This window comes from Bactrocera neohumeralis, chromosome 3 (assembly GCF_024586455.1).
Source record: "Bactrocera neohumeralis isolate Rockhampton chromosome 3, APGP_CSIRO_Bneo_wtdbg2-racon-allhic-juicebox.fasta_v2, whole genome shotgun sequence".
In the NCBI taxonomy this organism is placed as follows: domain Eukaryota; kingdom Metazoa; phylum Arthropoda; class Insecta; order Diptera; family Tephritidae; genus Bactrocera; species Bactrocera neohumeralis.
This window is the reverse complement of record NC_065920.1, coordinates 48,025,400-48,039,119: the sequence shown is the minus strand read 5'-3', so window position 1 is coordinate 48,039,119 and position 13,720 is coordinate 48,025,400. Positions and strand designations below refer to the sequence as shown.

General features: G+C 40.9%; 1 protein-coding gene across 5 annotated transcripts in view; it reads left to right on the top strand.

Moving 5' to 3' along the window:
• LOC126752518 (myosin-11) overlaps positions 1-11,890 on the top strand; it is a 41,487-nt gene extending 29,597 nt beyond the window's left edge. For 2 of the 5 annotated variants that reach the window (XM_050463380.1, XM_050463379.1), the window contains exons 7-18: positions 28-1,105; positions 1,167-1,346; positions 5,210-5,300; positions 5,729-6,634; positions 7,343-7,482; positions 7,539-8,305; positions 8,376-8,478; positions 9,580-9,747; positions 9,814-10,794; positions 10,857-11,084; positions 11,161-11,403; positions 11,466-11,890. In XM_050463380.1, the coding sequence (XP_050319337.1) occupies positions 28-1,105; positions 1,167-1,346; positions 5,210-5,300; positions 5,729-6,634; positions 7,343-7,482; positions 7,539-8,305; positions 8,376-8,478; positions 9,580-9,747; positions 9,814-10,794; positions 10,857-11,084; positions 11,161-11,403; positions 11,466-11,519 (4,939 nt within the window). In that variant the 3' untranslated portion in view covers positions 11,520-11,890. Of the gene's footprint in view, positions 1-27; positions 1,106-1,166; positions 1,347-1,402; positions 1,929-5,209; positions 5,301-5,728; positions 6,635-7,342; positions 7,483-7,538; positions 8,306-8,375; positions 8,479-9,579; positions 9,748-9,813; positions 10,795-10,856; positions 11,085-11,160; positions 11,404-11,465 lie in introns of all 5 variants that reach the window. The other 3 variants (XM_050463377.1, XM_050463376.1, XM_050463378.1) reach the window with 2 other exon arrangements.
• Positions 11,891-13,720: the final 1,830 nt, after the last annotated feature.

The following is a 13,720-nucleotide window of genomic DNA, read 5'->3' as shown; positions in this document are numbered from 1 at the left end:
CCCAAAAAAAAAATTTCGTTACTAAAGTAGTGATAACAATTCATCCAGCGATACTGAGAGTAAAGCGCCACCTGATCGACCAGAGCGCAGCAAATCCACCACATCCATGGCCGAAGCTGCCACCAAACGCAATTCGCTGCCCCCGAAGAAGGTTACAACCTCCAGCACAACATCCGCAACTTCCTCCACTTCAACAACAACTTCCACGACAAGCGCCGGTATCACACCGAAAGCAGTGAGTACAGCGTCGTCGACAACAAATGGCGCGCGTACAAATTCCACAAGTTCAACAGCTAAGTCGTCTACAAGCACTTCCACAACGACCGCCTCAAGGCAACAAAAGGAAGAAGCAAGACGGTTGAAATCTGCCGAAGATGTGGAATTCATGCTGAAAATTAAAGATACCAAGTATGCGCATAAAAGACAAACGCACGATAATAGTTCCCTTACGACGGAAACGACAGAAACCACTTTGGTGGGTCCGAACGATAGAGAGCTGCATGATGAGCTGAAACGGTTGCGCACCGACTACGAAGCGATGAAATTACGTGCAGAGCGCGCCGAACGCGAAAAAAGTGATATTTTGTTGCGTCGGCTCGCCTCAATGGACACCGCATCGAATCGGACCGCAGCCTCTGAGGCTTTAGCGTTGCAGCAAAAAGTAAACGAGATGAAAGACCAATTGGAAAAAGTAAACGATGAAAAACGTAAGCTAAATATACGCATGAAAGAGATCGAAAACAATCCGAAAGGTGGCGAGTATGAGTTAAAACGTAAACTACAGGCGGCCGAGCAGTTGTGCGAAGAGCTGATGGAGGAGAATCAGGATGCAAAGAAGGAGATTATCAATTTGCAGGCCGAAATGGATGAGCTGCAAGACACCTATCGCGATGATGAGGTGAAGGCGAAAACAAATCTGCAAAAGGAGCTGGAGAAGATGACAAAAAATTGCCGAATACTCAATTTCAAACTTAAGAAATACGAACGTAAGGTTGAGATAATGGAACAGGAGAAACAAAACAACTACAATACAGATTTATTGACCAAGGTCAATAAACTGGAGGAAGAGCTGCGTTTTGCAAACGAACTAACACGTAAATTACAAGTAAGCGTTTGGAAAAACCGATTTATATTTGAATTTCTCAATATGGCTATTTTCATATTAGGTTGAAGCTGACGAGCTACGCAATCCGGGCAAAAGAAAGACGCCTATGTTAGGTATTATTGGCAAGTCTACATCGGCGGACGCAAATCCACAGCCACCATTACAATTAATGCGCGACTTGCAAGACTCTGTGGAACGTGAATCGGATTTGAAGGACCAGCTGAAATTTGCCGAGGAAGAGGTAAGGTTTCTTATGATATCTTAGAATTTATTAAGAAAATCTCCATTGTTGATAAGCGTCAAAAGTTGCTTGTGAAATTGAATGCGAACGTTGGCATAAACGTTGGTACTCAAACTTTGGAACTTCCCGAAATTTTATGTTTTCCGCGTGGCACACAAACGCGTCGACTGTCTTATGCGGATGTTAGCGTTGAAACACAACCACTGCTTACTAACGATGAGGCCACGGCAGTGCTCGTGGAGACATGTGACAGCTTTACACAAATGGCCGAAACGCAAAGTGTCGAGGTTGACACACAAACACAAACCACTGGAACACAAGAAGTTTCCACAGAAACTGTTAATAATATTTGCGATGCTTCCACTGAAACCGATCGTATTGAAGTATTTCACGTCAGCACTGAGACTGAGAGTAGAAAACTTTCGATTGATGCTCAAATTACTGCAGAAAACCAAAAATCTTTTTGTGACCGTGAATGTTCACCATTTGCAATGGTATTTGCCGCAGTGGCGCCTAGAGCAACATCTGCACTACTCTTTCCTACTGCAATGTCGCAAGCGCTCATGTCGGGCGCTAGTGCAGGTATCTTTCAACAATTCCTCAAAAAAAATGTTTTTATGTAATTTTTAGGACTGACAAATTGTTTGTGGCAGTGTATAATTGTTTTTACTAAATCTATTTCTCGTGAGGCTTCCATATAGAAGCAGAGTTTAATTGGAATTTCATGGGAACTCAATAGGATAATCTGATTTAATACATCTTAAGTATTCTTAGCTATAAATAAGCCAGAAAAGATATTCGAAATGTGGTTAGAACAATCAACCAAAAGAAAGTTAAGTTAGATAGAATTATATCATCTTCCCTTGCTTAGGACAAATCTAGGAATTTGTGTGAGATGACGAAATCGTTTCAATGTCCCTAACGCTCAGCAAACAGAATCAGGTATTGAATAATGTTTATTCTTCTTCAAATATCCTTCTGAAATATTAAATGAAGTTACTGTGATACACATGTTTTAAAAAGGGACGGTGTATTATACCTAAATTGTTTTTGCTAAGAAAGGGGTCGAAAAAGAACGTTAGAACTGGAGATGATTTTTGAAAAGGGTAAGAGAATACATAATTTAGATATATTTATCTTCTTCAGCCAGGTCCATCAAAAATCGGATCGCCTTTCGGTCCTAGCATGGTTCTAAGATCCTTTCGTGGTATATTGCTAATTTTTTTGATCTGAGTCAAATAAATGCAGCACTCTATATGAACTGTCAGCTGATTTTATTTCATAACAAAATTCAGTTTCATCAATCCTTGGGTTAGATACTTTATCTAGAAGAGTAGATGGTAGTTCTATCGACCGAACTGTATGAAAGATTAAAGGCCATCGTCAACAAACTGATTGAACCTTATCAATGTAGCTTTAGGCCTGGAAAATCCACAACCGACCAGATATTCACCATGCGCCAAATCTTGGAAAAGACCCGTGAAAGGAGAATCGACACACACCACCTCTTCATTGATTTCAAAGCTGCTTTTGACAGCGCGAAAAGGTGCTGCCTTTATGTCACGATGCCAGAACTTGGTATCCCCGCAAAACTAATACGGCTGTGTAAATTGACGTTGAGCAATAGAAAAAGCTCCGAGCCGTTCGATATCAAACGAGGTTTCAGACAAGGCGACTCCCTTTCGTGTGACTTCTGCAATCTACTGTTGGAGAAAATAATTTGGCAGTCATAACTTCGAAGTTGTAGATAATTTCGTCTATCTTAGAACCAGCATTAATAGCAACAACAATGTCAGCCTGGAAATTCAAATAACTCTTGCCAACAGGTGCTATTTTGGACTGAGTAGGGAATTGAGAAGTAAAGTCCTCTCTCGACGAACAAAAACCAAAGTCTAAAAGTCACTCATTATTCCCGTCCTGCTATATGGTGTAGAGGCATGGACGATGAGAGCATCTGATGAGTAGGTCTTAGAAGTTTTCGAGAGAAAGGTTCTGCGAAAGATTTATGATTCTTTGCGCATTGGCCACGGCGAATGTCGCATTTGATGGAACAATGAGCTGTATGAGTCATACGACTACAATGACGTAGTTCAGCGAATCAAGAGACAGCGGCTGCGCTGGCTAGGTCATGTCGTACGTATGGACGAAAACACTCTAGCTCTGAAAGTATTCGACGAAATACCCGCCGAGGGAAGCAGAGGAAGAGGAAGACCTCCACTCCGATGGAAAGACCAGGTGGAAAGGGACCTGCCTTCGCTTGGCATTTCCAAAGAAGAAACGACTGACGTGCTGTTGTTAACTCGGCTATAATCGCGTAAGCGGTGTCTACGCCCGTAAAGAAGGAGATGATGGTAGTCTCGTGCGCCATACATCGATCCTTAGCAATGCCAGATGGAGTGCCGTTAGGTAGTTCATAAAAAGTAGTCAAGATGTCAGAGCTTGAAACGAATAGGTGCTCAGGCCCCACTATCATCCCACCTCTTCCAGTGTCTCATACCGTGGTGCTCCCAATTGAAGCGTAACGTTGCCAATGTGAGAAAAATGCACAAAAGATGCTTTATTATTTCTTTGTTCACCTACTCTTGATATTTCCTGCAGTCATCTCTATCTATTAGCTTCATCCTGTACGCATGAATTGCCACCTGACTGTGACCAGTGAGTATTCCAATCATGTACTCACACTCTCTTCTCTTCGTGTGTTTTCGATCTACTGTTTTACACAAAACTTTTGCAGTCTTGCATTCCGATAGAACATTCCATGGAATTTTAACTTAGAGAATGCATAGCTCTGTCACTTTTGGCAGTCTCTTCTAATATATCATGCCTTTGTAGCTTGGCAGCCTCCGTAGAAGTGAAATCGCTTGTTCCTGTCGACACTCTCCACTGCTGCCCTTCTTCCCAAGACACTTCTTGCCGATTTGCGAAAGAAGGTTATAACATTCATTGCTGTTGGCTGACCATGTAAATGTTTCCATTCCAAGGAATTTAGTGCGATCCAACAGATATAGTTGTATCCTATTTATCGAAGGGAACCTCCATGGAGGGATTTTATATTTTCGTTTAAGCACAGCAGATAAGTTTTCTACGAACTGAGTCCCAGACCCGTACGCAATGCCTAATTTTGGACTGGGTTTTGCCGTCTAAGTTCTTTAAGTACCTTAACAGTTTATTCGTCTTATTCCATAGAAACGGAGATAGCGAAGGCATAAGATAGTGCCTACACAGACTTCCTTGGTCATTCTATCTTCATTCTATTCTGCTCTTATGCTTCTAGAGATCAAGAGGGTTTTGAATCCAACGTTATATAGTACAGCTGAATAGAATAAATTCTGTAAAATGTTGTCCAAGAACGTAATCCTGTATTCAAGATACCTTTCGATATTGAATATTGGTGTATGGATTGTAGTCTCTACTGAAGTTTTTTTCTGTATGCGGATGCGTTGCGCTTTGGACAAGTTTCTAAGAGGCGCTGTGGCCCTGATATACATACACGCCTAAAGTTTTCTTTAACGTTTTCAGCAGGAAAGAATTTAAGCTTATATCCCTAAATTCCTAAGAGTAGATTGGGTGATTTACCTACCTTTGGTATGAAAACTAAACTACGCTGAGGCACATGGTGTGGCACATAACTGAACTTCAGGCATCCCGCAAAAAATCGCACTGATAAGCGTATTTTGCAGCATGACTGAAATGATTACATCCTTACAGGGAGATTTGTATGGGTCGCAGGAGCAGATTGCTCATTCTATTTTTTTTTAATTATATAATCGAAATTTCAACCTTTTAATTTAAAAATAATTGCACGATTGAATTAAACTCTGTTAATGTAATACTAATTATTTGTCCTAATTGTACAATTGCAGGCTGAAAATTTGAGGAAAAAGGTTGCCCGCTACGAGGATGAAAATGATTCGCTAATGATGCAGTTGAAAAAAATGGCAACACGCTCCAGAAGTACGAATATATATATATATATATGAGTTGGAAAACAAAATTTTGTATTTTTGTCATATTAATCAAATTATTTTTAAAACCCTGTAAAATTTTCACGTTATATTTGGGCACATTACCCTTACGAAGAACACAGTTTGCATTATATAAATTTCAATTCTTACAAAATTTACCAATTTGAACCAAACTAACCGAAATTCGATGTATAACTTGCTTCTTACCGTCAAGTACTTGCCATTTTTTACAGCTGCTCATCACCAGAAACTAATGCATATTTAAATTGACTAATCCATATACGCTTAAAAAAACTTAATTTCATTTACACCCATCATTTCGAAGCTTTGCATGATGAAGTTACTTGACTGCGTTAAAAATATATAATATTATTTCCGCATGGATTATTTAACACATTTCCAACTTTAACTTTACAGCTACACGTAAGCTGAGCCCGATACCACATCGTCTGATGCCTGAATCGGCGGCTGAACGTGACGAAGGTATATCCGATGAGGACGATCCCGCCGAGTTACGCATACTTTTGGAACTGAACGAGCAAGAGGCGGCAATACTGCGTCAGCGTGTTGACGATTTGGAGAAAGAAAATCGTGAAACTAAAAAGCATGTCAGAGAGCTGCAGGAGAAAGTACATCAGGCCGAGACGGGAGACAAGAAGTCTTCTTTGCTCTCGTTCAACTCGACACCAACAAATGCCGCTGATAAGAAACTTAAAGCACTCACTGAGGAGCTAATGCAGTTACGTAAATCACTTTCCGATAAGGATCGTACAATCGAACGCTTGCAGTCGGAGATTGCGGCTAAAACCGGCTCTGCGCTGCCACAAGATGTCAATATAGATGCGAAGCGTCAACTGAAATTGGTCGAACAAGAGGCGTCGGTGTTACGCACGAAAATCTCGACATTGGAAAGCGAAAATGAGAAGTTGCTGAAAGATAATAAACGCATGCAATTGCAGGCGTTACGCAAGAGTACGTCGTTGGATAAAAATGGCGCGAATGGCGAGGAACTTACAAAATTGAAGGAATCACTTGAAAAGATGGAGTGTGAACGCAATGAGTTAGATGCCAAATTAAAAGTTATATTACAGGAAGCTGAAGCGAAACTGCCCATTCGAGCGCCCAAACGTGTAACAGATTTGACGCCAAAGAATCACTTGAAGAAATGGATCGAAGAGTTGGAGGATGAGATACGCGAAATGCGTGTGATAGTATTGAGTAGTGGAGGCGATAAGGTAAAGACGCTTGAGACTGAAAAGGCGAGTCTGGAGGAACAGTTGCAGAAAGCCAAACAGCGTTTGTCCATAGCTGAGGGTGATATTGGTGAGTTTAGCAAATCTAACTGTCATAAATGAGAATGTGAGAAAAACAACGAAAATTTTCGTATTTTGAATAAAAAAAATTATTCATTCATCTACATTAATATTGCCGTAATCAAAATAGTCCCCATTTGATATTTTGCACTTATGCCAGACCTTCTTTCAATCGTCGAAACATTTCTTAACCTCGATTTTTGTGATAGCCTTTAGATCATTCAGCGATTTTCATTTATCTTGTAAAACAACGGCCTTTCAAAGCCTTTTCATGCCAACGAAATTATCAGTTTATTGAAGGTATCTTTTGATGTGGGCATTACCTCCCGTTGTGGGCGTGAGGCGTGACCTCCGAAATCGGTTGATTTAAACCGCTGGACTATTTTTTGTGGGGTTATGTGAAGGCGCTTGCCTACGTGGATAAGTTCAGGACCATTGACGTCTTGGAAGGGAATATTCGTTAAAGTGTTTAAAAATAGGGTCTCTTTTGCCCGAAAACATTTCTAAAACATAATATTGGAAAGTAGGGTTTTGCAACGACTCGGTAAGAGTTGGGATCTGCAAAAACAATAGTTACTGAATGTAATAATTGAGAATTTCTTGCATTTAGCGAAACGCCGGAATAAATTCCGGGAAATTCCGAAATCCACTTTAAACATACTGTTTAATCTGCAAAAAAATGTTCTAAAATCCTAAATCTGTATTTATTTTCCAACAGATCGCTTAAAAACACTGACAAGTTCTTCACCGAAACTCAGTGAACTGGAGCAAAAATTAAAGAAGTCTGATGATGAAGCTAAGAAACACAGTTCTAAAGTCAAGGAGCTGGAAGATAAGATTAAGAAACAAGATAACCAGGTAATCAATTATAAAGAATATTTATTGCAATTATGAAATAAATTACCTACATATAGATAAAGAAAATTGAAGCAGCAAAGGCCGCGCTGGAAACGCAGACTAAACTTGACAAAGAAAAGCATACCACGTTGGAGAAGGACTACGAAAAAGAGCGTAAAGAGCGCGAGAAACTCGAGTCTAAACTAGCACAATTGGATGCCGATCTTGCCAGCGCCAAGAAGTCAGCGGAAAAAACAAAAACGTCGCTAGAGAAGGAAGTAAAGGAGCTCAAATCCAAATCCTCAAAATCCGATTCCAAACAAGTGCAAGAGCTGAAAAAGCAAATTGAAGAACTGCAAAAACAAGTAGCTGATGAAAATAAACGCTACAATGATTTGAATACACATTGGGAAAAATTATCAGAAGAAACGATACTAATGCGCGCCCAACTAACCACGGAGAAGGATAATATGCAAGTGGAGCTGAATTCGCTGCAACAAAAAATCAATGAAATGGATGAAATACGTTCGGAGCGTACCGAACTGGCGAGAAAATTGGGCGAAATGAAGCGCAAGCTGCAAGAAGCCGAGACGAAACAGACTAAAAGCGGCGCTTCTGAATATGAAAAGACAATGCTGAAGAACAAATTGGCAGAGAAGGAGCAAGAATATGATCGTTTGCGCCGAGAAAACGAGATGAATATAGATTTAGTATTTCAGTTACGTAAGGAAAATGATGATTTAAGTAGTAAATTAAATGATTTTAGTCGCATCGAGCAAGCGCAGTATTCAATTAATGAGCACAGTAGTAGCTTGCAGGCCGAAATTAAAACGCTGAAAACGAAGTGAGTAGATAGAAATAATAAAGTTACGATATTTATTAAAATGTTTGCTTTCGTTTGTACTATTTTCCAGGTTACAGAACTCGGAATTACAGCTCAAATCCGAGGTGGCGTCCACCCGTCTACGTTACGAGCAACAAGTCAAGAATTTGAGTGGCGAACTGACTTCCATGCAGGTGAGTTGGGCTAGGTTCTGAAGTATCACAACTTTTCGGGAGCAAATCGTATTTTAATTTTAACAATAATAACAATTTAATTGTAGAAGTCAATCAGGCTCTCATCGTTTATATTGTACGATTCCACGAAATTTCGAATTATACAATATTAAGCTATGCTTAAACTGATTCTCCTGTGGCACCTAAAACACCTGTATACATTCTTACAAATCGATAAAGCATTATGATCATCACAAATAGTCGTCGACTAACGCCTGCTAAGCGCACGTTAACCCAGTGCTAGAACGCAAGACGCAAATGACATCCAATTACGTTCCATTCCCATGTGAGCAGGGCAAAGGTGCCCCTTCTGGTTAGTTCTTCGGCAACCACGCACACAAACAAGTCGGATGATGAAGTAGCTTGATACTATTTCTAGGGACGTGTCAGACACTCCCTGACTAGCTTTGAGCACAGAGTTAGCGAGCTCAGCTCTAGTATTGCCGCTCTGGTGTCATTGTGAATGCTCACCTCCTTGGAACGGGCTGCACTTCGTAGCAGTGCGACTACCGCCACCTTAAGCTGTCACTTTTGCTTGAAAAACGCTAGAGTGCTAAGATAGCCTAAAGTTAAGATTGACCTTACAGAAAACTATCTTTCCAACTTTTCCTCCTAGCTTTGACGCATCCATGAAAAAGCTCACTGTACCATCTGTCGGTAAGTGAGCAGAGAAAACCCGTCACGACTGGCCCTTGCAATGTAGTGATCCAAGTTTTCAGGAATGCAGTTGAAAGAGGGGAGAATTTCGGGGTGTCCTTGTCCGGACCACTTTATATACTTGAGCCTTATAGCGTACGTCGTAGCAAAACACCTGCCCGCTATGTTCACGAGTGCTATATTTAAAATGGACATTATTCCTCAACCACTAAGTTATTTTTGAAACATACACACAGAAAAGAATATTCTGAGGTTTTGTGGAGCCAGTTTATAGCATATTTTCTAATATATTCCTAATCATATATAAAAACAACTAATCATTCCGGATGAAAAAAGTCCAATACCATTTCGGTTTCACATAGACTAAAGAACTTATTTGTTACTGTATCATTTACTTTCATTCAGCGCCAATGTGAGAAGTTTAAAAAGGATCGCGATGCCTTCAAACAAATGTTGGAATCCGCACAGAAAAAGATCGGCGAATTGAAATCGAACACAGGCCGTCAGAGTCGCAGTTCAATGCATAGCAGTGATGATGATGATAAGAGTAAAATTGCCTATCTTGAACAACAGGTTTGCTATTACATTTACTTCGTGCCATCAATACCACAATTCAATTTTAATATTGAACCTTGCTAGATCGGCTGCCTAGAGGATCAGTTAGTTGAAGCACGTCTCGAGGTGAGTAAAGTAAAGACAGAGCTTGTGTCGGAGCGCAGTGCAAATGAAATAAAAATATCCGAGATGCAATCCAAACTTAATGAATTCGAGGAAGAACGTGTCATCGGCTCGGGACGTACAAAAATACCAGGTATGAAAACGAAATTAGAACTCTCATGGCAAAAGGAGCGTGAAGATCAACAGCGACTGCTGCAAGAAACTTCAACTTTAGCACGTGATTTACGACAAACGCTTTTCGAAGTAGAGCGTGAACGAGATAAGGAGCGACTGGAATCAAAACGACGTTTAGATCAATTGAAACGCTCAACCGAAGAGGAGATGGAGGAGGGACGACGAAAGATCGCCGAGTTACAATGTGACTTGCTAGAATTGCGCGATGTACACGCTAAATTGCGCACATCCAATGAAAAACTGCGACGCGAGCGTGAGCGTTACGAAAAGGAATTGGTGAAACGGCGTATGGAACAAGATGGTGGTGAACGTAAAGTAGGCGCATTGCTGCAAACCGTCGATGAATTAGTAAAAATAGCGCCAGATTTGAAAATGGTAACAACAAGTAGTCGCTCCACATCGAGCAGTGGCAACACATTGCGACCGGATGCAGCGGGTACAGCGCGACAACGCAGTCGCAGTCCATCGCCCAGTAGCGCGCTCAATAACTCACAAATAACTAATGTGCTGGCGCGTTTGGCTGAGGCATCTGAGGAGTTGCGCAAATTTCAGCGTCTCAATGAAGATGAAAACGAGCGAACGCGCATGAGGCGTAGCAATTTGCGGCGTGCAGCATCGCAGGAAAACGATCCACATGGCAGTCAAAGTTCGGTGGCAAGCGCTGCAGGTTCCACGCGCAATGGTTCCAAGCTATCGCGCTCATCAGGGCATAATGGTAGCTTAATAAGGAAGAGTCTGTCGCTGGATCATTCAATACAGAAGGATCAGGTTGTTATTTGGTTGTACTGTAATAGTTTTATTTTTATAATGCGACTTGATCTCTATAACAGAATATTTGGCGTCAAGATGACGGCAGCGTCTCATCAATGCAGTCCATTGATTCCGAATTGGGTGGCATGGTGCGTGATAGCAGCTTCGATTCACGTCTGGACTCACGTTTATCCGGTGGCTCTACACAGAGTGATATACCGCGCGGTCCGCGTAAGAAAAAGAAAAGCTTAATGGGCAAACTGCGTAGTCTAACAAAGAGTAGTCGTAATTCCGAGAGTGAAGTGTCGGTAAGTTTGTCGTCATCTGCTGCTTTTAAGTACTCTACCCTACTCAGACGTACATATGTATTTCATCATTTGATAGATTCAGGGATCTGACTCTGATATTAGTGTTGCCAGTGATATGCGCGCCAGCAAAAAAGATTTACGTGGTCGTTTATCAGGTATGTTTAAGCGTGCGGGTTCAACATCACGAAGTGAGAGCACCGAACGCATGGCAGCCGAAAATCGTCCGGTGGCGGTAATAGTAGTTGGAGATGAGAATGGTCCACAGCCGCGCGATCCACCGCCAGCAAATGCTGCCACAGCTAAGCCAATTCGTGCTGCGGTGAGTTTCGGAGATTTCATTGTCTTTCGATCTTAGCTAATATGCTCGAGTACTTTTTTCAGATAAAACCACCGACGCCCACAACGCCGCTGACTAAACGACGTGCCGCCAAGTAGTTGCGCCATTTTCTATATATTGTATTAGAAACTCGTTCCATGCCACGGTATTTCTTATCCTACATACATACATATTCTTACATAGTACATGCATACATGAAATGCTTCATTATTTGATATGTTAGTAGAGAGAGTGCTTCTTTTTTGCTGCGTATAAGAGTCGGTGACGAACACGCCGGACAAGCGGATATAATCCCATTTTTAATGGTTAAAGGGCTTGCCGCATAGTGTCCGACTCATTTTTAAAATATTATAAAATTAAAAAAAAAGTTTCTATTAATTTTATTTATTACAAATATTCATTTTCTCAATGTATCATAATGTTTATGTCATATTACAAAATCATTATATTAGCCAATATGAATCCATAATATTACTGCATTTTTATTTTATGAATGAGCATCATAAACCTTATAGAGGTAGTTGACTGTAACCCGTTTGGCTTGAACCCTCCTGAAAGCCCTACATATTATCGAAAAAAAATTTTTTAAGGACATAAAAATAATCTATTCTTGCTCGAACAGAAAAGGTTAGATCGACAATACCATGAAACAATTTATCTATTCCTCGATGGCTTGAAATGTGAAGCAGTTTTTTAAACTAAATAACTAAAGATCTGTCTTTCGGGTTCCGATTATGGTCCACAAAATCGGTTACCACTTTAACCAGCAACTTCACAAATTTTCTTGACAATCAAGGCGACCCTATAGATCAACAAAATCTCACTCTGCAAAGTAGTTCATTAGCCTGAGATTTCATCTTCAGAAGATTAGGTTAGTCTAGTTGGCCAATGAGTTTTGATTCTTAGCTCTACCGGAGGGAGTGCCGTTACGCAATCCACGCGGAGACTCGAAATTCAACAGACCCTAACGATACCTTTTCCAGTGTCTCATTACGTGGTGCTATCAAAAGCTTAAAGCTTACTCTTGTCAATGAGGGACAAGTGTACAAGAGAGTTTCCATTGTTTCCATGCTGCCTTGCTTTTGATACTTCCTGCGATCCTCTCGATCTGCCAGCCCCATTCTACAGACGTGTGCTGCCAAGAGATTGTTCCGATCAAGTTCTTACAGTCTCCCCTATCAAGTGCCTGTAAGAACTTTGTCTTCATAGCTATCGTTTTATACACGACTTTTGCTGTTTTTCACCCAGTTTTTCTGTCCATGCATCTATTCAGACTGTCGTATAGACAATACATGGTCTTTCCAATATTGATCGCGTTTTCAGGTGACAGATGAACACCACTATCGAACTGGCATTTGAGAAATCCCGTTTTTATACTACAGAGTATTTTGTTCACCTAACGATTGTACGTATCACTTAAAACTACTCGAGATGGATATATGGTTATATAGTATATAGCATATAAATTATGAGGATGACGAGACGAGTTGAAATCCAGGTGACTGCCTGTATGTCCGTCCGTCCGTGCAAGCTGCAACTTGAGTAAAAATTGAGATATCTTGATGAAACTTGATACGCGGGTTCCAAAAAACTTATAAAGTGCCACAACTAAGCTCTTAATTAAGATATACTACTGTGCCCAAAAAGGTGACATTTAAATTTAAGCTGCGCGCGTCGAAGGATTTGGAGAATTATTCATTAGTGTTTGAGATACGTGTCGTTTTGTGAGCTTTTCGTTTTTTGCGATGTCGAAATTTGTTGAGCAAAGAATTTGCATTAAATTTTGTTTACGGAATCAATTTTCTGCTGCGGATACGTTGAGGATGGTGCAGAAAGCCTTTGGTGATGAGGCTATGTCTAAAAAAAAATGTTTACAAGTGGTATAGTGAGTTCCAAGCCGGCCGTGAACGTGTCGAAGAGGACGAGCGTCCAGGGCGACCATCAACCTCAACCGACGAAGCTCACGTTCAACAAATCAAAGATTTGGTGTTGAAAAACCGTCGATTAACAATTAGAGACCTTGTTGATGAAGTTGGCATATCGAAAGGCTCAGCCAATACCATTTTGAAGGATGTTTTGGGCCTCAAGCGCGTCAAATATCGACTGGTACCGAAAACATTGAATTTTTTGGAAAAAAGGCGTCGCGTTGAAGTGTGTGAAACGATGCTTTCCGACTACCAGGGTGTCATGAAACGCATTATAACTGGCGATGAGACTTGGATCTATGCTTATGACCCCGAAACAACCGATCAATCGAGCGAATATCGTGCCAAAAGAGAGCCGAGACCAAAAAAATTGC